General features: G+C 47.9%; 1 protein-coding gene and 2 long non-coding RNA genes across 3 annotated transcripts; 1 reads left to right on the top strand and 2 right to left on the bottom strand.

Moving 5' to 3' along the window:
• Positions 1–210: 210 nt before the first annotated feature.
• Positions 211–26,869, bottom strand: SLC43A1 (solute carrier family 43 member 1). The gene is made up of 16 exons (XM_079985636.1): positions 26,721–26,869; positions 22,601–22,728; positions 20,823–21,000; positions 18,495–18,687; positions 17,644–17,699; positions 17,146–17,222; positions 10,004–10,096; positions 9,085–9,218; positions 8,139–8,308; positions 6,354–6,500; positions 6,073–6,105; positions 4,634–4,772; positions 4,368–4,509; positions 4,173–4,246; positions 2,928–3,051; positions 211–1,504 (listed from the first exon to the last, which is right to left on the bottom strand). The coding sequence occupies exons 3-16, from the start codon at positions 20,974–20,976 to the stop codon at positions 1,310–1,312; spliced, it is 1,731 nt and encodes a 576-aa protein (XP_079841762.1). The 5' UTR covers positions 20,977–21,000; positions 22,601–22,728; positions 26,721–26,869; the 3' UTR covers positions 211–1,309.
• Positions 10,113–11,651, bottom strand: LOC307221252. Its single transcript, XR_013841327.1, has 3 exons — positions 11,520–11,651; positions 10,730–10,761; positions 10,113–10,412 (listed from the first exon to the last, which is right to left on the bottom strand). It is a non-coding gene; the product is annotated as an uncharacterized lncRNA (long non-coding RNA).
• On the top strand, positions 12,922–16,679 carry LOC307221247. Its single transcript, XR_013841326.1, has 3 exons — positions 12,922–13,052; positions 14,065–14,239; positions 16,550–16,679. It is a non-coding gene; the product is annotated as an uncharacterized lncRNA (long non-coding RNA).
• Positions 26,870–27,647: the final 778 nt, after the last annotated feature.

Raw genomic sequence — 27,647 nt, 5'->3', positions numbered from 1 at the left:
TCTCTCGCTCTCCATTTTCCTCTGGCGGTGGTCTGTGGTGGTTCAGACTTATGTTAAGGGATGGAGGTATTGCTTTTATGATATGATTACCTCGTGTTGTGCTTTGGTTTAAATTACTTTGTGTTTCATATATTGCACTGTGTATTTTACTGTATGTTGCTTTGAGTGACTTGTACAAAGCAGCTTAAGAAGCTTAAATATTGCTAGTAATAAAGTCGAACCAAAACCAGTTTCGTTTTATTGTTGATTGATTGTCTTGCTGTAAGCCACGTTGAGGACAATTTTTGGTAGAAAGGCAACACTAGAGATTTAAATATAAATAAATAAGTCTTTTTGTTGGAGTCTGGCAATATACCTGGTATAATACCTGAAATCCAGCCTCTAGAAAGCACTGCTACAGTCGCTCTTGCTAGGATATAATTCAGCTGAAAGTCATTAAAAATTACATTCTTGTTCTCCTCTATTACAAATCCTGTTACATTAACATCCTCCCCAGAGTAATCCAGAACCAGTTCTGTAATTTGCACATCTTGTCATAACTGCTGTCAAGAGAAGGTCCAAACCCTAGAGAGACACATAGCATTCTAGAGGCCAGCAGAGTTTAGTCTCAGGACAAGATAAACTTGTTTTCATAAAGCTTGGTGTGGGATTAGGAGATAGGAGAGAGGACTTCCAGTGTCAGCTGTAAAATGATGCCCCAATATTGAATCCCCAACAGCAGCTGCCAGAATACAAGGAAGCTGAGGAAACATCTTTGACTCATGAGAGTCAGTTGAGGGAGAAAAGAGCATTAAAATTTGACAGACATCTGTGTGCGTTAATTCAAGCTGGGGAAGGCTGGCTTCATTCATCCCTTGATTGCATCTGCAATAACCACCATGGCAGAGAGGAGGGAACCAAAAAGGGTAATTTGGCAGCACAGCCTCAGAACGTTGAGACTATGATTGGAAAGTGCTGGCTAAGTGGTGTGAACTAGACATAGACACCATGACCTGGACTATTCTAGTCCTCTAATGCTCACTGCCCTAGCATCTATTTAAAAAGTTTTAGGGCCGTTTAAAATACTCTGCAAAAAAAATAGAGTTCTCTTTCTGTATATAGATATATATATAAAATATAGACATAAATATAGATAGGCATTTGTTGAGATTTAAAAGCACCTCGGTTATTTTCATAGTTCCCAAATATAAAATTGTCACAGTATTTCCCCCTCCCCTCTCTAATAGCGTCTCGCTCCATCTGCTCAGCACTCGGATTCCACATTCTGTTCTCTGTCACCCACCAGCTCCCCACCTTCCCTGTCCCTGGCTTATACAGTGGTGGCATCGTTGCTCAACAAGCCATTGGTGGCTGCATTGTCCTGGAGTTTCATCTGGGCACCGTTCGCTTGATCTGGAATCCCTTCTTTGGCTGCCTGTTCCTGGAGGAGCCTGCGGCGATAGAAGTAGAGGTAGCTGGGAAGCAGGAAGCCCACAAAAGAGAAGATGAGGAGGGGAAGGTTCACCTGGGGAGAAGGGCAAGGAGAATCAGCAACGGGAGTGCAGACCCAGTGATGTACACTTATGCTAAATGCTGATGAGGGGCAGGGAAAATGCTGGCTCCTCCACCTGGCCTGCCCTTAAAGTGGGATACTGTCTTCACTGTAAAGTCCCAACTCAGAAAAGGAAGTCAGGTGAACAGAAACTTTTAATATCCTCCCTTTAATGAATTAGAAAGATGCATCCTGCTGCTTCCACATGTAATAATAATAATAATAATAATAATAATAATAATAATAATTTATTTATACCCTGCCCATCTGGCTGGGTTTCCCCAGCCACTCTGGGCAGCTCACATCATCATCATCATCATCATCATCATCATCATCATCATAATGCAATAAAACATCAAACATTAAAAACCTGCCCTAAGCAGGGCTGTATTTAGATGTCTTCTAAAAATCAGATAGTTGTTTATTTCTTTGACATCTGATGAGAGGGCATTCCACAGGGTGGGCACCACCACCAAGAAGGCTTTCTGCCTGGTTCCCTGTAACTTCGCTTCTTGCAGTGAGGGAACCGCCAGAAAGCCCTTGGAACTGGACCTCAGTGTCCGGGCTGAACGATGGGGGTGGAGACACTCCTTCAGGTATACTGGGCTGAGGCCGTTTAGGGCTTTAAAGGTCAGCACCAACACTTTGAATTGAGCTCAGAAACCTACTGGAAGCCAATGTGATGATGCGCAGGCACATGCCCACTCAGCTACCATCCTGTGATTGCTCCTTTTCCCGCACTGCACCAGCATGCTAGAGCACAAAGGTGGCTGCAACAGGCACCTATTGCTCCGCACATGTGACATTACCAACCTCTCCACACTGGCAGGGTAGGTTTGTAACTGTTTTTAAAATGTTAGCAAATCTCTTTTCTTTTTTTGCATGATGTGGGGTGAATGAACAAATGCTGATGCTTGTTTCTTTGTTAAAAGTAGTGCACAAGTATAAAACAGATCTAGTGCTGGATATACATATAAGCTAAACAAGCTATAGCTTAGGGCCCCACTCTTGGGTTGGGGGCCCCAAAAATTTTAAAGGGGAGAAAAACTGAATGTACATTTCCAAAATATAAAATAAAAAACAAATAAAATAAAACCTACATACAGCAACAGTGTTTTGTGTTGTGTAGGCTCCTATTTGTTATGTGCAAATGGCTTGAGATACCTATTAGGTCCATAAATTACCATAAATTACCATAAATCAACACAAAAAACAGTGACAATTTGTTGCTGACAAAGGACAGCTGGACATATAAAGGGCCACATTACCTTCAGTAGCTTAGGGCCTCATCAAACCTAAATCCGGCCCTGACCGGATCCACACTGCAAGTGAAAAGTTCACTGCGATCCCTCTTAAAAAGCAACCTCAGTCTTCACCCCGAGAAGCCATAACTCACCCAAAAGGGATCACCGTGTAGTGGTCCCACCATAGCCATGAAGAGTGGCTGCTGGAGGAGAGCAAATACAGCACTGATCAAGGACTGTAGACCCGTCAATGTACCAAAGTGATTGGACGGATACCTGGCAACCAGAAATTGCGTACAGAGGGTGAGACTCAAAATGCCGCAGAAGCTGGTAACAACCCTCCCCCACTCCCAAGGCCCATTGCACACACCTTCCAGATATCTGGGAAGTGGATCAGCTGCTCAAAAGATATAAAAATCTATCCATATTTTAAAGCAGCCTTTGCCAACCTGGTTCCCTCCAGATTGCTTTGGGTTTTAAATCCCCCCAAAAGTATTGCGGTACAAAACAACTGGAGGGCACCAGATTGGCAGAGGCCGAGCAAGGACATGTGAAACACATAAGGATGTCTATCTATGAACAGGAAAAGGAAAAGAATGTGCGAATGGACAAAGTTAGTAGTGACATGAACAACAGCTGCTACTGAAAAGCAGGAACCGCTTTAAGGTTTGGCAACAGAAATGCAAATATAAACTGCCTCTTTATTGCTGCTCCTTTCCCCCTGCTCAAACTCTCAACTATTAGGGAAGATATGCTGCCTTTAGAAAAAAGATAACTAGAGATAAAGAGAAGGGGAAAGCCAGCCGATAGGGCATCTCCTCCTCCTCGCTTCCAGCTCTCTTTGCCTGTCAGCCAATGAGTAGAGCCAGAGAGCAGAGCTGCTCTTCACGCAGGTGTCACAGCATGAGATTTTGGAGTGGCAGACAATCCTACCAGAATGCAAACACACACAGGGCCCTCCCTCTCCCCCACCTGTATGGTCTTGCTTTGCAGCTCCAAAACGGAAACTGCTACTAGGAAGGGGAAAGGAGCACACTTGGCTGTCTCTCCTGCTTCATCCACCTCCTGTGGAACTCTCCCCATGCCTTGTGCTTTAGCCACATAGCTTTGGGAGGGGGAACTAAAACTAGACCCAAATCAGGGCGTATCCACATTTGAAAGCATTTGATAAGAGGCCTTATTTGGCCTGAGATTTCCATATCCCTGGTGTAGCGTAAGAAGCACAATGCAAGTTCTCCTCTCTCCTGACCATGCTAGCTGGGGCTGATGGGAGTTGGGAGTTCAATGACATCAGGAGGGCAGGGCACCAGGCTGGGGGGAAGCTGGTGCTGACCATAATCTTGCTCCCACTCTGAAACTGGGAGGGCAAGGGCGCTCCACACAGTGGCATAACTCACACAGCGGCATAGAGACCTCCGCAGGCAGAATGGAAAAAACCACGCACCATGGTGTGAAAGATGAAGGTCACATACTGTGGAGAAAGAAACAAAATGAAGGAAGCCACACAGGGCTGATCTGATGAAGGGCAGGGTCAGGGGGAGGCCATATGCCAAGGGGCATCATGGGTGAAATGAGAAGTGGGCAGAAGTTACCTGGAGAGGGAGGTTGTTGATCAGGCAAGTGGTACCAAATCCCACCAGCAGTAGGTTGGTGATGACAAAGGCACGAATAGCATTGGTGAGCTTCTGGATTTTACAGTAGCGAACTTTGGCTGGCTTTCCTTTTGTCTCAGTCCTAAGGAGAAAAAAGGAGAACAGTCAGCCCCCTGTGACTGCATCAACATCCTCACACCAAGCGCATTCAGGTTTGGTCTTCGTACCAATTCCGCTTTTGAAATTAGGAGAATTGTGACTCTCACCTTGCCGATCCAGCGCTGTTGATGTTCCCTGGTGCATCCACACAGTCCTTCATGCGCCAGTCCATCACGTAGCCAATGAAGGGACAGGTGAGAAGGCACAGTAACTGCATGACACCAAAGATGGAGGAGTAGAAGCCAACTGCCCAGCAAAAAGAAAGGGGGTAGGAATGAGAGAACAGTCCGAAAGATTTCCTCACCTGAAGCTAACCAGCAGTGGTTAGACTGCCATCTGAGAGGCCCTATGCACACCACTCTGAACTTGCTGGAGGCAGGGTGGAACAAACACAGGAGAAATAATAATCCTTTGCACCCAGTGCAGATGGTGTGGGAAGTATTTACCAATTGCCACGGGGAAATGCTTTGGTCTAGGCCTGTCCACACAGCATGAATTCACCACTCCACATTTCATCCTTTCCCCTTTGTCCCTGCTTCCCATTATCTTTCTCTCAGCTAATCTAGTCTGGCCCTCACTTTCCCCAGGTAAGTTTTTTTTATTTAAAAATGTCTCTAGGCCACTTCGCGGGGCAAAGGGCCCATCCTAAGCAGCTAACAATCAAAAGGTAAAAAGAACAAAATTGTAAACCAATAAACTACCACTCGACAGCTCCTAACATCACCTGCTATGTTAGGCAAAGGACCAGAAACCCAGTATTCCTCCCATGGGATAAAACTTGCTTTCCCCCCATTTCCAGTCTCTCCATTTTGCATACAGCTCAGCACCAGGTTACTTGAGAAACTGTCTTATCCCTTATATACCCAGAAGGGCAGTGCCTTCAGCCGGAGAATTTCTCCTTAAAGTGCCAAAAATATCAGAAGCTTGCCCCATAGTAAAGTAACTCAGAGCAGGGCTTTCAGTGTGGCTATCCCTTGTTTTGTGGAACAGCATCCCTGTGGAGATACAGCACTATCTGTACTTTCCAGAAACAACTGAAGACATTTTTGCTCTGACAAGCTTTTCCGGCTAGAAGAAAAGGTTTCTTGCCTTAGGTGTTCATTTTGTATTGCTCCAGTTGTTGTTTCCTACCATTTTCAAAATTATTTTTAGCTGTTCTTATGGTTTGTTTGTAAGTTGCTTTGAGACACATGTAAAAGGTAATTCATTTATTAATAACAGCAGCTGCAGAGGCAGCTCTGGTTATCAGTCAAGATGGGCCAGTTCTGCTCCATCAGCACTCATAACTTGCCACTGTGAAAAATTGCTACTTGGACTTATTAAATTTTCCAAAGCAGGCTGAGAACCATTTTATGGTTGCAGGGAGGCGGCTTTGAGATTTTAAAAGGATACTTGGGATCCCTTGTCTAGGCTTTGTTTCCTAGGAAATGGAAGTTCCCAACCAACTCAAAGCCTGGGCAGGCAGAGCGATGAACAGAGGGCTTGTTTACCGCATACATACATGGAGAGGTCTGCACTAGGCTCATCTTCACATGAGGGTTCCTACCTGTTTCCTCAGCTTCATCCACCAACTCTGGAACTGGAATGCCCAAGAAAAGAGGAAGGAAAGAACAAGACTGCATCACAGTAATTGGACCAGGACCTTGTCCCAACAGACCCAGATTCACTCCCCTGGAAACTCTGCACAATTATTATGTAGGTCACCCTGCAAGCAATACTTCTCCCAGTCTCCTATGTTGTTTATTCTCCCCCCAGCTCCCATCTTTTTCTCCTTTGCTTCCAGGTGTCCTTTGGCAGCTGGGAAATCTTTCCCCTATCAGTCCTCACCAGGGTCCTGGCCGCCTGTCACTTGAAACTCCAGCATCTTGTTCATGGCAGCCATGTAGAAGATGACACGCAGCTGGGTCATGCCCATGGTGAAGAGACTCCACAGAAAGATGGGGGAGCAGACGCTGCGGCGGAAGGGGGTGGCACCTGGAGCCAAACAGAGCACGGAATACAGATCAGGAATGGAGAAAACTTCAAGTTTCCCTGGACTGCAACACCAACAAGCCCTGCCACTGGCTATGCTGGGCTGGGGCCTGTGGGGCCAATCATTTGTAGGTTCCCCTTCCTAATTTAGAGGGTTGATGTGGCACAGCAGCCAGAAGGACCTAATAAGGCTGTGCAGATGGACAAAGCAGAGCAAAATTTTGTGTTCACTTAAGGTAAAGTTAAAAAGGTAAATAACCCCTGGACGGTTAAGTCCAGTCAAAGGCGACTATGTGGTGTGGTGCTCATCTTGCTTCAGGTTGAGGGAGCCAGCGTTTGTCCACAGACAGTTTTCTGGGTCATGAGGCCAGCATGACTAAACCACTTCCGGCGCAACGGAACACCATGACGGAAACCAGAGCACACAGAAAGGCCTTTTACCTTCCCGCCGCAGCGGTACCTATTTATCTACTTGCACTGGTACGCTTTTGAACTGCTAGGTTGGCAGGAGCTGAGACAGAACTATGGGAGTCCACCCCATTGTGGGGATTCGAATCTCTGACCTTTCGATCGGCAAGCCCAAGAGGCTCGGTGGTTTAGACTACAGAGCCACCTGCTTGAAGTATATGGGGGTGTGGGATTTTCCACTTGCTGCCCATCCTCATGCACCAACATGGAGCACACTGGCTGGGCTAACAGGGCAATCCTGCTCCCTGTCCATCATCGTTGAAGGCATAGGATGTTTCATCTGAACAGCCCTGCAGGTGGCAAACACCAAAAAAGATGATGGGAAAGATTAGTCTCCAGCTCTCATGGAAGAGCACTAGCTTCACTATCATTTCAGCTCTGGAAAAAGGTGAGCTTTAGTAGAGACAGAAGCACTTCTGAGACTCAGGTTTGTATATTATGCCTTGTTAGAGAACAAGAAGGGGGTGGCTTTTTTGGTAAAACCTTTACCTTTTGAATTCAGGCTCAACACAGTTGCTGGCAACTTCCATTGGATTATTTACAAGGCTATATACATCTCCTCGGCAGGACTCTTAACTCCAGCCTGCAGCAGGGGATTCACCTGGCTTATGGGACGGGAGGTGAGACTCTTTAAGGGGACAGTGTGTACTTAGTGTATCATGCCTGAATACAGGAAAGGGTTTTTTTATTTTTAAAAAAGGATGGACTCTGGAATGGGCTTCAGCCCTGTTTTCTGCTATGAACTAGAATAACCTCCTCCTCAAGTTTAATTCCTTCACATTATGCAGGCAGAGAAAGCCCAGCCACTCCCTAGAAGTTGTTTTTCCTCACAAGAGCGAGACAGATGTCAAAAGGAAACGACAATGGCTTGCTCCTGCCGATAGATGGAGCCAGATGCCAGGGCCTGTTCCCAGCTCTTGCAGCCACTGCCAGGAACAGAGCCTGACGCAAGAGGCCCAAGGCCTTGCAGGAATAAATCTATAGCACTTCCCATCCCTCAGGAAGCCTCGAGGAAGCCCCTTGACCTGCAAGAGACCTGTGTGTGTTTGTGTGCAAGCTATGGAACACTAGACGGGCGCCAAACCAAATCGCAGGCTTTGTCTGACAAGCCGGGGGAGCCGGGATTTCCTTCCTTCTTGGGGAGCTGTGGTGATATGATGAGGGGGCACTCACGATCAGAGGATTTCACGGGCTTTCGGTGCAGGTCCTCCACAGATGGATAGAGGCCATCGAGATGTGGCGCTCTCTGGCTCAGCCGCTGCCCCACGGCCGTCACGTGCACATAGAACCGGTCGCCCGTCACCTTGTGGTCGAGGGCTAAGCTGCTCAGTTTGATCTTCTTCCTATCTCAAGGACATGGAGGGAGCGTTACATGCTTGCTGTCCCCCCACATTGGGCAAAGCCTATGGGAGAAATTCAATGTTGTGCTATGATAGACGCCATCTTGTCTCACAGGAAATTGTTGCCAATGCCAGTGCCAGTTCTACACCAGCAGCAGAGGCAAAGGCGGCATTTCTGGTTTCGCCTCAAGCGGCAAAATGGGATGCACTGCCACAGCTCTAGTGGAAAATGAAGTGGATGCCACAAGCCTAAAGCCTGCCAACCCTTGGAGTAGTGAGAGAGCCCAATGGGCCCAAGTCCAAATTTGAGCTGCGTTGGGCTGAAGGGGGGTGATAAAACTGAGTCTCAGATATTGTGGACTGCTTAGAGTGGAAACAAGCATATGTGGTAGAAGTGCCTCAGGGTCAGGGTTCAGCAGCAGCACCTGGCGTCTTTGGCCATGTGCCATGACTGGCAGGGCCCACTGCTGCTGCTACTGCCCTGCCTGTTTTGGTTGTTTTTTCCTGGCTTGGCACACCAGACAGCTGGTTTTAGCCACCCTTTAAATTTCCCACAGTGCTCATTTCCTAGGAAATCAGAAAGGGTTGCCAGACCCAGCTGCCCAGTTTGCCCAAACAGAGAAGGCCACTCAGCGTACCCAAAGTGCTGCTGCTCTTGGGATAGCCACCTCCCCACTCCCTCACAGAAAGCAGCTCTCTCTGTCCACGGGACAACCTGCCCCAGGTGACGGGAACAGAAGCAACCTTCCTCAGTTAAGGCTGAACCGGCTGCTGCTTACATGTAGCTGACTTCTTCGGGAGCCGGGAAGGATTCGCGGGGCCAGTTGATTATGCAGTTGAGGAAGATGAGGCAAGCCAGGCCTGACCAGACGAGCATAATGGTGATGAAGGAAACTCCGCTGTCGTAGATCAGCTAACAGCAACGGGACAGGAGACAGAAATGAAGGGGTGGGAGAAGAGAGAGGGCGGCAGAGGAGGCCTCAGGTGGGCTTGGGCAGTCTCCCAAAGTAGAATCAAGGGGGAAGCCAACAGGTAGTCCAGAACACCTGGAGAACACAGAGTTCCCATCAGCCCCAACCAGCATGGCTGATAGTCAGAGAAGATTGGAGCTGCAGCCTGCAATATCTAGAGGGCACCACGTTGGCTACCCTACACTAAGCCACAATTAGTTTTAGCCAAAGTGTCCTTTCTTTGAGCATCAAACCCAGTCTAGCACTAATCATGGTTTGTTGTTGGTTTAGAAACCATGGCTTGCTTTAACTAAGTGTGGCGTTCTGTCTGAACCCAACAGCCTTTGTTTAACCATGGTTTGTTTGGCCACCCCACCCTAGACACTTGCCAAGCTACAGAGGCACAGGGCAAGAACAGCTGGGGAAGGAACCAAGCATCAGAGAAGAAAACCATGGTTTGTTTGCTCATGTTAGAAACACCCTGTGGATTGTTGAACAAACCATGGCTAAAGCAAGCTATGGTTTAGTCTTATGTATGAACTCAACCAATGCCTCCTGGATTCCACCCTGCCTCCCTTCAATACCCCTAACAGGTCTAATGGAGGAAATATTATCTCTGAATCAACTGTAGGGCTCCATCAGCCAGGAGAGAAGCACACAGGCATAGATCTGGGAGCTGCCTCAAGCCCTAAGTAATAATGGGACACGCCACACTAGGCAGCGGGGGTGATTCAGGTTTGCTACATACCTTGACCCCAGGAAATGTAACAGCAGAGGAAGCATACGAGCCAATCATCAGGGCCATGAAGGTGGACCGCAGGTGTCCAAACATGTTGGGCAGCTAAGGAGAAACAAAAGGAGAAAACAATTAGCAGAAATGTCCTGCTTCCACTCCAATTCAAGGGCTTCTTCTGTAGGGCTGCAAGAGTCCTTCTGCCTTATTCAAGAACTTCACAGAACACCATGGAAGCTCCAAAGGCTGTGCTGGAGGATTATCACACTCCAGGCACCAAACGGCTGGAATCTTGTTTATTTTCCAAATTCTCATTGCATCTCTCATTCTGAGCTTTCATTTACTACAGATGAGGCACATTCTACATAAATGTATCACAGCTTAATTATCCAACATGTGTTATAGCCCAACTTACATATGCCTACTTGCAGTGGTGCCTCGCAAGACTAAATTAATCCGTTCCGCGAGTCTCTTCGTCTTGCGGTTTTTTCGTCTTGCGAAGCACGGCTATTAGCGGCTTAGCGGCTATTAGCGGCTTAGCAGCTATTAACGGCTAAGCGGCTATTAACGGCTTAGCGGCTTTAAGAAAAAGGAAACAAACTTGCAAGAACTCACAAGATGTTTCGTCTTGCGAAGCAAGCCCATAGGGAAATTCGTCTTGCGGAACGACTCAAAAAACGGAAAACTCTTTCGTCTTGCGCGTTTTTCGTCTTGCGAGGCATTCGTCTTGCAAGGTACCACTGTAGAAGTATTTCTCACAGAGTTCAAGGGGGCTTACCGTATTTTTCGCCCTATAGGACGCACTTTTCCCCCCTCCAAAAATGAAGGGGAAATGTGTGTGCGTCCTATGGGGTGAATGCAGGCTTTCGCTGAAGCCTGGAGAGCGAGAGGCGTTGGTGTGCACCGACCCCTCTCGCTCTCCAGGCTCCAGGAAGCTATCCACAAGCCTTGCACGCCCGGGGGAAGTTCCCCCAAGCACGCAAGGCTTGCAGGCGGTAGCCTGCAGTGCAGAGCACGGGGTGCCCTCCGGAGGACGCCCCGTGCTTCGCACAGGTGTCGGCAAGCCTTGTGTACCCGGGGGATCTCCCCCTGGGAGTGCAAGGCTTGCAGGCGGCAGCCTGCAGCGCAGAGCACGGGGCGCCCTCCGGAGGACACCTCGTGCTTCACGCAGGTGTCCGCAGCCTGCCGCCCGGCGCGTGGGGTGCCCTGAAGCAGAGTGCCCCTCGCGCTGGGCAGACATCCGCAGCGTGGGGAGCCCTGCAAGAGTTCCCGCAGGGCTCCCTAGGCTGCGGATAGCAGCCTGCCGCCCGACGCGCGGGGCACCCTGAAGCAGAGCGCCCCTTGCGCCGGGCAGACATCGGCCAGCCCCACAAGCTCGGGGGACAGCGGGGAGGCGTAGTGCCGCCATCCCACTGTTCCCTGACCTGGTTTTGGGGGGGGGGGAATAAAGGGGGGGATTCCTTTATTTCCCCCCCCCCCATAAAAGTAGGTGCGTCCTATGGGACGGAGCATCCTATGGGACGAAAAATACGGTAATCCCAGGTAAGTGTTGCAACTTTAACCAAGTTCAGTGCACAGAAGGTAAATAGTGCAGCTTAGTTCGCTCTTTCAATTCATCTTGGGAGGGGTGTTTCTAGGATGAAGGGGAAATTATGAAGCTCCCTTGTCATTTTTGCTATTGAATGCTGCATGTTCTTTAAGGAATGCTATATTTACAGTTTTGGAATGTGGTTTTTTGGTATGTTATTATATTTGCTGTTTGCCATGTTATTATGAAACTGCTTTTGTTTTGAAATTGTTGCTATGTTGTTTTGCTATGTTACTATGATATTGTTTTTATCATGTTTGTTTGAAATGCATCCCTTTCTTTGTTGTAAGCCACTTTGAGCATGGGGTGTGTGTGTGTGTGTGTGTGTGTGTGTATGTGTGTGTGTGTGGAAAAGCGGCACACAAATAAAATGGATGGTGAATGCATAAAAGAAAATGAATGGTATGTGGGTACATGCAGAAGATCTGGATACATATGGCTTGTTGCAAGTGGAGAACTAGGAAGTGATAGTCATTAGCCCAGATTTACTAATCCACAGTAAAACAAAGCAGCGAAAGATGTGGCTAATTTCCAAGAGCAGAAAAGATAAACACTATTGTCTTCTAATCTCTGCAAATCAAGCTGCTGTTTAAAGTACTGGAGCAGAGGCTAGTAAAACTATTGGGTGTCTTAGAGACACCAAAAAAAGCCAACTGTTTATCAGGAGGGGAGTTCAGGTGTTGTGAAGAGTTAAGAAACCTCCAGGTAGGAATGTGTATAAATCAGTGGGGAGCAGGAGAAATAATAACCTGGCTTCCATTTAGTTTACTGTTCCGGAAGGGAAACTCCAATTTCTAGATTGATTGCAGCATCTTAAAAATGCAAGGTTGGGTATAGAACAGCTGTGGCCCTCAGAGTCCTTAGTAAGATGTAAGCTGCATCAGAGAGAGATAACTGAACATATGGTGTCGCCTTATGATACCATATGTTGACCCACCAGAGACCATCCAATATCTCAGGCAGGGATAAAATTCCCAGCCCTATGACTAGAACCGTTTCAACTGGAGATGTCCGAGGCTGGACCTGGGACCTTCCAAGTGCCAAATATTTACATCCACTGAGCTATTTGTACTCCACTCCCAAGAAAATATGCTTATACTTGGAGGGAGAACCTTCTAGTTATCCACCTGTTTTTCCTTTGCAACAGCCCCGGGGTTGTGGCATGCTGCCAACCAAGCACTTTGCTTGGGTAAACAGTGGCGCACAGGGAGACTCTGCCACACTCCAGCTCTTCAACATATGCCCTTGCCAAAGGCAAGGGGGAAGCAGGTGGGGCACTCGACTCTGCCTTCTGATTGGCCAGATACTACCCTTTCCTGGCTTATGTATATGTACCCTGTGGGTACAAGAAGGCACAAAAAGGCACTGTGATCTAACAGTGAGGCAAGCACCGTTCCTTATGTGTTCTGGGAAGAACTGGAAATAATCAGAGCATGCACACAAACACCACCACTAAGGGAATGATGTAAGCACCAGGTAAGATATCTCCCCCCCCCCTCCTCAATATCATATTCCCTTTCTTTCTGCCAGCACAGATTGGTTTGGCACAACAGGGACAAACAAACTGTGGGAGACGATTGCCACTCTTCCTGCCATGATCACCACCCATGACATGGACTTGCAACATGGGTTTTTCTAGACAGGGTTTCCCAGACTTGCATCTCCAGCTGTTTTTTGGACTAAAACTCCCATCACCCCCCAACTACTGGCCCTGCTAGCTAGGGATGTTGGGAGTTGTAGTCCCAAAACAGCTGTAGACTCAAGTTTGGGAAACCTTGTGCTAGGGTGACTGTAGCACAGAAGGAAAGGGTTCATGTGCCTTTAAAAAAAAAGTATAATAAGAGGGAATTCCAGTAAGTGCAGCTCTTCTCAGTCCCAGATGATGAGATGCCTACAACATGCCCTCTTTGACATGGCTCTAAAAGGTACGGGGTGTCTTTGGTCACTTCTCCCAGGTCATGTCACCACAGAGCTCTGTCCTCAAAACTTTGCACTCCCTGGAATCTTACACAACAGGAATGAGAAGGCACGCATGTCCCTCCCAATACCTGAACAGAAGACGGATTACACAATGAAATACGCACACCCTATGCCAAAACAGACAAGTTGTGGACTTGCACATGTGCACGTGCACAGAGAGGTGCTCTTGCAACCAGTAAAAGGGGCTTCACATTTTACACAAACACTCTCTGCGCTTGGAAAGAAGACACGCATGCAGAGCAGAGAGATGTCTCAACCTGCAGGGCTGAGTTCCACTACACAGATTTGCATCACTTTAATTGCTGAGCTTTACAAGGGCGGATTTTTCTCAAATTAACTTGTTGCCAATACTTCCATCATAAATCACGCAAATTATACCACAGCGCAGAGAAACAAGGCATGAGAGAGCTAGCGGGACGGAGAGATTTAGTAGAAAACAAACACCTGGGCTTTTAATTATGGTCTCAAAGGGAGACTACTTATTTCTTCGTGCTTTTATCCTGCATAGGTGTCCTTCCCTGCACCAACCCACCCATACAGCAGCCGAGCTTTGCTTTCCCCACTTGTTTTTAAATACAGTGAAGGAAGAAAAAAGCCTGTTTCTGGACAGTACAACCTCAAAATGCAGATGGAAGCTGGCATGACTTAATGGTCCTCCACACAAAGAGGAGGGTGAAGATGATGTGAGTCATTTGTCTTCTGTGTACAAAGATTTAATTCCATGGGAAAGTGCTCAGTCACATGAGTCTCCCTCGGGCCCAGGGGCCAGATGAAACTTCTCTATCTGACCCCTGGGACTCTTCCCAGGCCAAACTTGTCATTGGTCCTTCTCTTCAACCCCTTGAGTTCTTTTGCTTGGCTGGAACATGTCCTTGAACAATGCGCATGCGTCTCAGTGGCCTGAATGGGGGTTGGGGAGATGTGTTTGTGTGTGCAGAGCAACCCCTGACTTGTGCATAGCTGGAACACAGCTTACTATACAAAGGCAAGAGGACTATCAATGGCTATTAGCCCTAATGGCTCTCCTCTGCCTCCAGTTAGAGGTAAAAAAGCTTCAGAATACCATTTGCTAGAAACCACAGGAGGGGAGAAGATTCTTGTGCTCAAATCCAGGCAACAAGATTTGAGAACAGGATGCTGGACAAGATGGGCCACTGGTCTGATCCAGCTGACTCTTCTTATGCTCTTAGGAGTCTCATCTGTCACTCAGGGCGGTATACAAATTTGACAAATAATTACTAATATAAAATTTAAAGTTCTGAGCAAAAGAGGCTAACCTCCAAATTTCCATTCTATGATTTCATGGATCATCATGGCTTTTACATGCAGATCTCAGAAACCCGACACATTAACAACAGAGCAGATCTCTGATATCTCCTCTTAGATATCATGAGGATTCATGCATCTGGTCTAGTTTTTTGCACCATGGCAGTGTCATGAAGTGTGGGGTCTATGGTGTTCACAGAGCAGACTGTGGACACAGATGTAAACTGATGGTTGAGAGTGGATATAGGATGTCCCCATGTAAAAATCACACCTTCTGGGTTCCTTGCAGCCTCAACTGCAGGAGCGGGGCTGAGATTCCCAGTAGGTGTTTATACACAGAACGCAGTATATTTAGCTCAGAATAAAAGATGATGCCTAAGCTCAGATACGAGCAAGTATGCAACAGCTGTGTTTGAAATGAGAGAGGGGCCCAGCACTTCAGTTACCCAGGTTCTTGCCTCAAGTTATCAGAAATTATGAAAGAAATCAAAATGGTCTCAGGTGCTATCAAAGAAGAAAAACATAACTCCTGAGCAATGCAAAGCAGCTCAGTGAGAAATGCAAATGACAACGAGGCCGGTTCTGCCCTCTCTTAAGTACTCCTGCAGCCACATACTCAGCCTTGACACAGGACTGCAGCAATACTTGTTGCAAAGTATAGATAGGCACCCTGCCAGTCCTGTGCAGTGCCCTGCCCCTGCCACACCTTGCCTCTGAGCCAATCATTGTGTGCGTCCCCGTTTCTTGCTGCTGGTTACCCTGTTCCTTGGGAAACAAGTAGCAGCTACCGCCTGGGACAACCAATTATAAACAAGGACAGGGCTTCTGTATGCTTAATAGCCGTACAAAAGAGGGAGCCTTTGGCAGGTTCAACTTTTGCACGCCACACCCTGCTTGGAAAGCCACAGGTGCGCAAAGCTGCACTTCTCCACCAGGGTTAAAGAGACAGAAGCCCTGCCCTCACTGATCTCCCTGGCAGGGGAATTACGTCATTATCATCTGCAGTTTCCCCAACCCAGTGCCCTCTGGATGTTGTTGGGCTGCAATTACCATCAGCCCCAGCCAGCATGGCCAGTGATCAGGGATGATGGGAATTGTTGTCCAGCAATATTTGGAGGGCATCAAGTTGAGGAAGGGGGTTGTCTGAGTTCAAAAGAGTGTTCTTCAATTGATGAAGCCAAATCCCAGCCTAAACCAAATCATACAGATCAATAAATGTGCGTATGTGTTTGCATACTGCCTACCCCCACGACGGTGACAAAAAACGTCCACTCATATACAGTGGTACCTCGCAAGACGAAATTAATTCATTATGCGAGTTTTTTCGTCTTGCGATTTTTTTCGTCTTGCGAAGCACGGATTTTGGAAAAGCTTCAAAAATCACCAAAGTCTTCAAAAACCTCAAAAAAAGCTACCACACCGCGTGCTATGAGTTGCTCCTCGAAGTCAAGTCCCAACTGCACCCCCTGAACGCACGGTTTCAAGAAAAAGGAAACAAACTTGCAAGACGTTTCCGTCTTGTGAAGCAAGCCCATAGGGAAATCCGTCTTGTGAAGCAACTCAAAAAACGAAAAACTCTTTCGTCTTGCGAGGTACCACTGTACTATGTAAAGAATGAAAGTTGAATGTGTCCCTCACCTTCCCCTTATTTCTCTCTCTCTCTCTCTCTCTCTCTCTCTCTCCCCCCCCACCTCTCTTTCTCCCTCAACCCACATTCTACAAAAAAGGCCTCAGACTGACTGCAACTGACCTGTATGAAGGATTCTACCATTTGAAAACAGCAACACTGAATCTACTTTTGTTACCTATGAAAAATCTTTCAATAAAAACATATTTAAACTGCAAACTGTACGTATTTGCAACGTCATTCTGCGCAATTTATTTTTCGCTGCAGGTTTTATGAAATCTGGCTTTTGGGGTGGTATTATTGAAGGAGGGCAGGGAAGGAGGGGATGCTGTACAGTTCTGGCAATGTAACCCACTCCTCTCAGCTCCTGTGAGAATGGGAGAGAGGCCACCAGTACAAGACAGACCCTAAAGGAGGGGTGAGGAATGTGTGACCTTTCAGAGATCGCTCAACTACAGCTCCCATCGTTCCTGTCCATTGGTCCTGCTGGGTGGGGCTGATGGGAGATGGAGCCCAGCAACACCCAGGGGGCTACAGGTCCCCCACCCCTGACTTAAAACTCATCTTGAACTCAGGCCACGTGGAAAGCTCTCCAACGTCCTTGGAATGAATATGGGTGAAGAATCTTGTTCCGGTATCGCCACCCATCTCCTTATGCAGTGAAAGGGCCAATATGTCGGTTTCCCCCATACTTACAGTTAAGGAGGTGAAGGTCAGGCAGATCCCACCAAAGCCATTCAGGGAAAGGCCGAGAAAAATCAGCGGGGAAAGAACTAGCGGAAAGAGAACAGAAATGTGGGGTGAGCACAAAGGAGATAGTGGGATGCTGCAAAGAATGGGGGCACAAAAATAGTGGGGTGACATTGTCCACAGGGCTTGAGAGCACCAAGTGAGTTTGCTAAGGAAAGGGGGTGGAGCAGACTGCAACCTAAAGAACCATCCCATCGTCTTTAGGTTTCTGTAGCCAGAAAGGGGGATCCAGCCATGGCTTCTGCAGCAACTCTCCTTTGCAAGCCCCAATGCTCAGGCCCACATGCTGCCTACTGTGGAGGCACAGCAGGAGGGGGAGGGTGGGCTATGGGAGTTGGTCAAGAGGGGTGACGCTGCAGAACCATCCTCCTTGCTGGTGGGAGGGAGGAAGGGAGAATTCTCCACACTGCTACTGAAAGTAAAGTGCCACATGGCCAGTCTTACCTGGTGGTTTGTAGGCTGCCAGGGCCATGAGAGTGCAGGAAACAGCAAAGCTGGCACTGCAGAGAAATTAAGACAGATGCATGAGAACAATGCAAAGCTAAGTCATGCCTTCAATGAGATGCCCCACAACCATGTCAGGAAGTCATCCCCCCAAACCACAACCCATTCTCAGTTTCTCCGCGGCCTATCCAGTACACCCCACGCTACCATTCCAGGGAACCAGGCAGAGGGCCTTCTCGGTGGTGGCACCCACCCTGTGGAACACCCTCCCATCAGATGTCAAGGAAATAAACAACTATCTGACTTTTAGAAGATATCTGAAGGCAGCCTTGTTTAGGGAAGTTTTTAATGTTTGATGTTTTATCGCTATTAATATTATTATTCTATTGGGAGCCGCCCAGAGTGGCTGGGTATAAATAAATAAATTACTATTACTATTCCAGACCCCTTTGAAACAAGAACCCACTTGCCAGCACTCTCAGGACAATTTGTCACTGTCCCTAGACCGGGGGGGGGGGGCGGAACTTCAGGCCCACGGGCCAAATCTGGCTTTCTAGGTCTTTCTATCTGGCCTTCAAAATTTTCCCTAGGCCACAGCCCTCCCTGGGCCTTCTTCACCCCCAAGTGCTTTTGCCTGGCTGGAATGTGTCCTTGAACTCTGCTAATGCCTCTTGCTTGTCCAGATAGAGAAGAGAAAGGGGCATGTCTAGAAACTTGTCTACCATACAAAGGCAAAATGTACATTACTGGCTCTGCGCACCCCTGGAAAGTGGCCCTCAGAACATTGTCCAGAAAGGCTCTTCAGTTGAAGAAAGGTTCCCCAGTCCTTCCTCTCAATCTCTGATCCATACCTGCCGACCAGGCGCAGTGGCCTGGGGCCAAGCCGATCCATGAGGATCCCCAGAGGCAAAGTGGCCGCGCTCAGTAAAAAGGAGCCGATAGTGAAGCCCAGGTTGAGCATCTCCTCCTGCTCCACGCAGCTGGGCCAAGGGTGAGACGAGGTAGTTGCAGCTGAGCCATTAGTGGCATTGGTGTCATTCGCACCTAGGAAGAGAAAGAGGCAGCTTGGGTCAGAGACTTATCTCTGACTTATCTCTCGCTTTCACACCCCTGTGTCCTAGGGCAAGCAGGCTGCTCTCTACCCCTGAGGTCCCATTTCTCATCCTTCCCCCTCCCTGATGTGCTGGAGGAAATGCAGAATCTGTGTTGCTCCACAGCAGGTTGAGCAACAGAGCCTGGGGTGGAATAAGGTTGGGGATCCAGCATCAGTGCTGTCTTGGACCTGTAAAGCTATAGAATGGTTGCCTCGTTTACATTGTGGTCAAGGGAAGGAATCTACCTGAGATATGCAATCACGGGAAGCATCAGTGTGAGGGGAAAGTGGTTCCCTGGGGCAAGGGCTTGGAGAAGGGAGGGTATCACTTCAATTTATAATTGGTGTTTCTAAAGTTTTGCCCCATAGTAAGATAAGATGGCCATCTGCGGCTTGCAAATTAGTATCCTGGGAGGGGAACAAGTGTCTTGCCCTGAGGCCTGTAGGAGGGAACCAGGCACTCTCACTTCAAGACAGGCCCATAGGCTATGTTTATCATGTGGAGAATGTTTGAAACAGCCTCTGTGTGATTGCTTATGCCTACTACTGCGCTAATGAGTAGCCATAGCTGCCATATTGCGCTTCCACAATGTGTGAAATGTCTCCCCACCAACCCTACCCACTCTTGACCTCAGCATGGGGAAACCCCAGAGGGCTGCCAAGTTTGTGGGGACCCATGACAAGGCCTTTACAGAGGTGGTTCCCCATTGGCAGAGAACCCTCCCTAGTGAGGCGTGTCTGACTTTCAGGAGGAATTTAAGAACATTCTTGTTTACCCTGGTATTTGGTGGCAGTAAGATACTGTGCCCAGCAACCCAGAGATCACAGGTTGTTAAAGTTTTTCACTGTTTTTAGAATGTTTCTTAACAGTTTTTCATTGTTCTTAATAATAATAGTAATAATAAATTACCATTCCCGTGTCTGACATCCTAGGCGCCTTTGAGAGGAACAGGATATAGATTAAATGAATAAGGATAAAAAAGTATGATGTGAATGTATGTGGTGTCCTACTTTGTGTGCTATGATGGCATCAGTAGTATGGCATTGTCTAGAAGCTCTCAAACAGCCTCCGTGTGATAAGTCTAACATGCCACTTTGCTTTGACTTTCAGTCAGTCACAAAAACCCCACATGCTTGATGCGGAGAGTGGGGTAGGGTGGGGAAGACGCATGAATTAGGTATCTTTGTAGTAGTGGTAGTACCAGTACATATTTAATTTCTTACCCACCTTTTTCCAAGAGGTCCCAGGGTGGCTTATGATATAAAAATACAGTATCAGAAACAGATTACAATCAAGAAAATTGTGTGCAAGGATACAGAACTCCTTTTGCAGAAATAAAATTCATTAGAAGTGTTAATGCAAATGGAAGTCAAAAACTCTGTGGCTCTTGATAAGGGATTAAGATCAAGACTGAATGTAATTGGATTAAATAAGCTTTCGGAAGCAGGATGAAATAAAATTATTTTACCTTGAAATCTAGCACACTCAGCGGGTCACACAAAATATACAATTGGCTTTTTAATTTAATAATTATAATGATATTTGAATTTGAATTGCAATTTGGTATTGATAAAATGTGGTTTATATTGGATTTTAGTAATTGAAAACTAATTTACAAAAAAATTACAATTTACAAAAAAATTACAAAAAATAGTAATAAAAGAAAACTATCTGCAGTGTCAAAAGGTCAGAGTAGAACCAGAGGCAGTTGAATGCCAGCCCTACCAAGGCCGAAGTGGACGTGTCCTTTTGCTTGGTCTCATATCCACACCAGAGTTTCTACTGCACACAGTACAACATTCTCTATCAGGCTAGTTCATAAAAACTCTGCTCCAACCAAGACCCATGGCCAGAAGAAGTCTGACCTGGTTAGAAACATCCTTGTGTTGATTAGGGATCTCAAAAGAGCAGAGTGTGAGGAAGGGGTTCTCCAGAGCTTTCTGGAAACCATCGGTCAAGGGTTCTGCTCAGGATCTTTTCTGAAATTCACCCTGCCCAGCCCCTACCATGTTCATCAACTGCCTTACCCCACTCTCTCCCTCACCATAAATGTGCAAGCAGCACCCTGGGCTTTCCCCGTCTCACCTATGCATATATGGGAGTAGAACCCTTCGTGCTTGAGCATGATGAGCAAGGAGCCCCAGCCCAGCAGAACGGCAGAGAAGAAGAGGTTTTCCACCACTGCGGTGCAGGCCATCCACCAGCGCCGCTGGTACGCCTGCTGCAGGCTTGGCGCCATCTTGCCTTGGACTTGGAGACCAGGCTGAAAAGAAAAGGAAGGTGGACGTCACTCCTCGCACCCAGCAGTCTTATCAGAGACATGGAAAACAGCCACTGCTGAAGCAAAGCAGAGATGGGGGAGTAGTGTGCAGCTTGCCACCCCACTGGCAACTATGACCAGGGATGTATCTTGATGCAGGAAAGTAAACAGGTGCAAAGCAGAACAACAGCTGTTGTGTCCTGATTCAGAAAGGGAGAAAGGAAGGGACTGAAAAATCTAAACATGAGGAAAACAAAATATTCTATTCTCCACACTGTATTAGCACTAATCGATGCAACATCCTGTCTGCATGTTAATACTACATGGTGGGGTTGTATTACTATTATTATTATTATTATTATTATTATTATTATTATTATTAAAGTGGATGGGGACTGCTAGCAGGGTTAAGATAAGGAAGGGGTAAGGCACTGGAGAGGGAGAGCATACAATTCCCACCAAGTCACAAGTGCATTTCCTGGCCCAGCCATCAGCCAGAGGACCAATGGCTGCTCTCCCAGCTCTCCCACAGACGACTCAGCTGCATTGTGCCTCTTCATGTGAGGGAAGGAGAGCCTGGCAACAGCAGCCATTCAGAGGGGTAAGAACTGCAAAGAAAGTTGCAAGCCCACCCTCCCTGCAAGAGCACATAGCAGACCTGCCAGCCACTCTCTGCTGCAGAGCACTGACTGCTCTAAGAGTCTGTATGTGCTCTACATTTAAAGCTGTATAATACCACAGTCATGGCTTCCCCCTAAAATTCCTGGGGAGTGCTGTTTATTAAGGGTGCTGAGAGTTCTTAGGAAACGCCCCCCCCCCCCGAGAGTAACAATTCCCAGAATTCCCTGGGGAAATAGAAATCCCCCTTCCCTTTTAGAAAGGAAAAAATGTGAAATTGAAAAGATTTACATATAGCTATCCAGAACCTGAGCAAACAAAATAGCATGGTGGCTTGTGTAGTTGTACTACACAGAATTAAAACCCAAAAGGAGAGGACTTCCACATGTTCAGTTGGATGTCTGCAAACAGCAACATATGTATAGATGCTCATGGGTTCCATGCAGATATTAAATTAATTATATTTACATCAAGGATAGGCAGCAATCCAGCTACACATGTGAACTGGGCATAGTTTGAACATCTGTGTGATATTTTAGCTGTGAACCAAGGAGGCCTCTATTTCAGGATGACAACACCATACATTTAAAATGCATGGCTTCCCCCAAAGGATCCCAGCTACTGTCATTCGTTAAGGATGCTGGGCTCTGTGAGGAGTAAACTACAGATCCCAGGATTCTTTGGGGGAAAGCCATGTACTTTAGTTGTATGATGTGAGTGTGACTAAGACCTCCCCTCTGCCCTGAATTCCCAAAGCAGCCATAAGCAACTTGCTATATCTTAGTCCCCATCTAAAACAATGGGATGATACTAATGTTGTCCTGCCATAAAGTACTGCTGTAAAATGCAGACAAAATGTTCTATGAGCGAGCAGAAAGCTCAAATGTTAGGAGCTGCAAAGGAAAGCTTGAAAACATGACTCCCTCATGAGACTTAACTACAAGTGCCCCAGCGAAATTGCCCAACCGCAGAACCTTATCCTTACTTGTAAGGGCTCCAAGTGTTATGCTGGGCTCCAGAGTCCTGAAGGCAGCCTTTTGCTTCTGAGCATTTGGGGCTGAGACTTCTGAAGCTCGACAGATACAGCGGAGCTCCCAGAAGACTTAACGCTTCCTGTGGCAAGGTAGAAAGGGAAGCAAACAGCTTGGCAATAGAATTCAGAAAAGACACTCAACCCAGCAGCATTTGTAAACAAGCAACATCAGGGGGACGGAGGCGGGGTGTTGATAGATCCAAAAGAAGAAAGAAGACCAAGGAAATGTGGCCACCACAAGATTTCGCATGGAAGCAAAAGAAAGAGGAGCCGTAAACACAGATGTTGCCTTTGGGAAACAATACCAGAAAGCAGCTGCTGCTTGAAGTGCTTGAAGGAAGCCGCCGTTACGGGAATGTGTTGTCGAACACAGGGAACATGGTGGAATTTATTTATTTTTTAAAAGGTGTCCCATTCAACAGAAATGAGGAGACAAGGAGGTGAGGACAGGTGGTCTTTTTGAGACATTTTGAACGTTCCAGGTGAGTGTAGGTAAACTCTAAACTTTAGGATTCATCCCCATCCCAGCACCATGATGTTGCTAAGGACGTTGGAAAAGCCCTACTGAATCAAGCCCAATGGCCATTTTGTTAAGCATTCTCTTCATACAGTGCCCTTCCTAGCAACTGGCAGGTGCTCAAAGGCATAGGCCCCAGACAGTGGTGAGAACCATGGATGGTAGGCATGGGTAGGGTTGTCATTCATGAACCTACTTAACTTACTTTTAAAGCCATCCAAGTTGGTGTCTGTCACTGTGCGCATTAGTTTCATAATAAAAATAACTCCACAAACACATGCACACAAACTCCACACAGATCAGCTGAGGAAGAGGGAAGCTGAGCAGGAAAAAGAAGGGGTCTGTGTGTGTATGAAGTGTGCTGTATGTGTGTGACTGTCTGGTTACAAGTGGCTGTGTGTGCGCATGTTAGGAGAACATCCCTGTACATGTCAGCCAAGGAGAGGGAACAGAGGAGCAATGTATGTGTGCATTTGTGCATTAAGGATGTGTGATTATGTACATGTCTGGCATCACCTCCTGTGCAATCTGGCCCCAACCACTCCAGGCCCTTGGTCAGAAAAAGATTCCCCACACCTGCCCTAAAGAGAAATGAATTCCAAGGGTGGAATGTTTCTATTGCTGCCCCATAATTTTTCCTCAGGCAATTGGCTTACAAAGACAGGTGAGAAGGCTGAGCCATTTTACTGGAAGTACGTTTCCATGTCTTTATTCTCTTATTTCCTCTGAGTACATCCTGTTATAGAAGGAAAGGGTATGAATTATAGAACTAAAGAATACATAAATAAATATTTCCCCCCTGTCTCTTCCAGCAGCGTTAGAGAAAAATTGCTGTGAAATATGCTGATCTGCTATAGGGTTGCATGTTATTGTTCAATTCAAAGTTGCGGGGAGGCAATTGTTCTGTTAGCACAAGCCATTCTGCTTGCCAGGCAGAATGATCTTCCCCTCTTCTCCAGACCACCCAGAGCCCCATTGCCCTAGTGTGACTTGTTCTGCTGGCTCCTGCAAATGCAACAACTCAGCTGAATCCACCCTAGAGATTCTGAAATTTCATTTTACAAGAAAGCAAGCTTCTGTTCTTATGGAGGCAAAGGAAAACCTGGAAGACATCTGGGAACCAGTGTTTATTAACTAAGATGGGAGCTGAAATAAACATTGGAGAGAGAAAGATGTTATTGAACTCTGCACAGTTCCCCACGGTTTAGTGTGCCTGTATATCCTGCTGTCCATCTAAGTTTCCCTGCTTTCCTGTGCTCCACAAACCCCTTAAGGTAAGGTGATCAAATTGCACAGGAAGGCAAAGCTCCTAGATGTCTAACGGAAGAGGGGAGATCAATAGATTCAGCTTTTCTGAACACTGTGTGTCCTGCCAAAGCTCTGCTGCTGTCCTCCTTTGCACAAAGCCACTCTAGCTGAAAACACTTCAGAAGGGGGAAAGAAGTTCCACAAGTTATTTGACCATTGCAAGGTTACAATAAAAACAAATAGTGAGACGTAAGAACATCGAAACAAAGTTGCATCATTCATTCCAAACCCTGGAAGCGACCTTCTCCAGAAGTCTATATTTAGGCATACACACACACACACACATATTTGAAAGTAACATCTGTGTGCACGACACTTCAACATAAGCAAAAGGGGAAAGGAAAGACAAGTCACTGCACCAAGGAACTTGCAATTTAAAATGTTGGCCTGGCAGGCACCAATCTGTCAGTCATCCAGGTGTATTAAAAACAAGGATGCATCAACACAATGCATGCTATCACTCTCTCGCTCACACTAGCTGGATGACAGCATATACCTGGTGAATGGGTTTGCCATGCCCCGTAGTGGCTGCTTCAGATGTCTGCACAAACCTTCAAACAACCATTTCTTGGCTCTGATAGTGGTAAGGTGGGAGGGGGCATGAGAAACTCTCCACCACCAAGATAGAAGGAATAATGTGACTTGGCCTTAAGAAAGACCATTAGGAAGAGGAGGGCAAGATGTCCAATGGACCCCATTCTCCCCTGTGGAAGGGTTGAAGATTAGGGTGGGAAATCTGTGGAACATATTGGGGTTTTTTTGAGAGGGGCAGGTTCTAGCTGGGCATCATCAACCCAGCATTGGCCCTGGGATGGAAATGTTTTCATCTTCTCCAGACATCACAGGGATCTCAGAGTCTGAAAAGAGGCAGGCTAGTGCATTTGGGCAGCACTGCACACCAGCAGATTGTCAGTTATTATGACTATTGTGGGGGGAACACAACTGGGCTTTCTGTCCAATGGACACCAAACAGTCTAGCAGAGCCCCCTTAGGAATGGGTCCCTCTCTGTAGCTGCGAGCCTGTCCTATCTGCATCCCCCTGGGGGGAAATAAGCAGCACAAGAAAAGCTGCAAGTTCCCATATGCCAGGGGCTGAAGTTTGGGGGAGAAGAACAAAAGGCAACAGTTTCCAGGAAGATGCGATTTCCGGGGAAGAACATCAGACTGAGCGCCCTAACGGCAAAAAAGGAGGAAAAAGTTGCTCCAGGAAACTGTGGAGTCTCCGGAGGTGTGAAGAAGAGCAGAGGGAAGAACATCTGTTAGGATTTAAGTAGAGGGAATTCAGTTGTTGCTAAAGGGCAGTGCTCGGATTGGAGGGAGGGGGTCCTTAAGTTCCCCACAGAGCCCTGGCCGACCCTCCCGCCCGCCCCCCACGCCGCCATTGCCCCACTGAAGCCAAACCATGCTCCCCGTCGCCTCTCCACCCACAAGGAAAGGGGCAAAGTGGGGCATCGCAACAGGTAGGAAGGAGATGATCCTAAGCAAATCCACACATGTTTCAAGCACTGCAGGGATTGTCCCATTTCCTCGGTGACCTCGCCTACCCCCATTTATGAACCCCGCAAAGCCCTCCGGTATGGGGGGCCAACTTGAATAAAAAATTGGGGGGTCTGTAAACCCGCCTCGCATATTCGATCACAAGATGCGGTGCTCAAACACCATTTGAATGCCAATGCTCATAAATTTGGGGGGTCGCAGCACCTTCAAATATTCTATTGGGGGCCCGAAGATACCCTAGGAGTACCCTGTGCCCTCCGGAGATCCTGCCGCTTTATTCCCTTCCAGGACGCCCGTCGACTTGGAAATGGGGGCGGTGGAGGGGGAGCGATCGGAATATCCTTATCTCCATGCAGAAGGAGCCACCCCATTTTGGTAGCTATCAGGAAGGTGAGGGGGGAGATCATTGGATTTAGTACGACCCCCTCCCAGCACTTTCCAGCGACTCGACCCCCCTTGAAGCGATCCCTTCGCTTCTCTCCCCCCACCCCCTCCTTCTTCTAGCTTTCGGCCAGGCCCGGGCCGGCCCTGCTTCCCCTTCCTCCCGCACACCCAAAATATCTATGGCTGGCAAAATCAACACATGGCCGAAGTTATTTGTTTTTCCCAGCCCAGGCTAGAGGAAGCGGCTGCTGCCACGTGGAAAGGAGAGCCCTGCCTGGCAGGCGAGCGGCTTGGAGAGCGGAGCGCAGTCCACCGCCCGGGCCCCTCGCCGCCCCGCGCCCCTTTCCCGCCCGTCGAGCAACTCACACTGGGCGCCGGATCTCCGGCGGGCGGCAATGGAGTCGCGCCTGCTCTTCCTTGCCGGCGCTGCGCTCGGGAGGGGTGGAGAGCTGGAGGGGGGGGGGATCTCCTCCTGGCCCTGCCCTCCACCTCGGCGAAGATTACGCGCCACGCCGCGCTGGCGGGTCTTGCCAGCGGCGGCCGCGGGGTGGCTGGTCCCGCCCGCCCCGGAGAAACAAGCGTGTTGCGCGCCTGGAGGGTCGCAAGTGTTGGCCTTCGGGGGAGGGCGGGGGGAGGGAGACGGAGGCGCGTGATACTTTATAAGGCCATCGGAGTGTGTGTGTTTCTGTGTTCCTGTGTCAATCAGTCAAGAGGGGGGAAAGAACATGGGACTCGGGGAAAGTGGAGCAAAAGAGCCCGAGGCCAGGAAAAGAAGGAGCGCAACACTTTCCTCGTGGGGCATCGTCGCCCCAGCCTGCGCGCACGCACAGAGCCTCTTGTTCTAAGCGCTTCTCGCCCGCCTCTCTCGCTTTGGAGCAATAAGCAGCTGGGATATCGTTGGCGCTAGAGGACTGGCTTCGTAGCCAGGGGCAGAAGCGCAGGATTCGAATTCACCGCTACCCCAGGCTACGGAGTCGGGACTCCATGTATGTGCATGTATATGTATGTACACACACACACAATGGGGCTGGGACCGCTGGATGGCTATGTGAGCACGTGTGTGTGTGTGTGTGTGTGTGTGTGTGTGTGTGTGTGTGTCCTCGCTTTTCTCCCCTATGGGGGAAATAAAATTGAGCCACCTCGCTTTTGCTCCTGCCGCTCTTTATTATGCGCAGCAGCGGAGTAGAATTTGTACTAACGCCTATTACCGTACTTTTCATATTGCAGGTGCAGATATGCATCCCTTGGTACTGTGTGCGAATATGAAATAAGTATTTTCAAAGTAAAAATAAA

Source organism: Podarcis cretensis (assembly GCF_951804945.1).
Source record: "Podarcis cretensis genome assembly, chromosome: 1".
Classification (NCBI taxonomy): Eukaryota; Metazoa; Chordata; class Lepidosauria; order Squamata; family Lacertidae; genus Podarcis; species Podarcis cretensis.
This window is presented reverse-complemented; position numbering and strand designations above follow the sequence as displayed.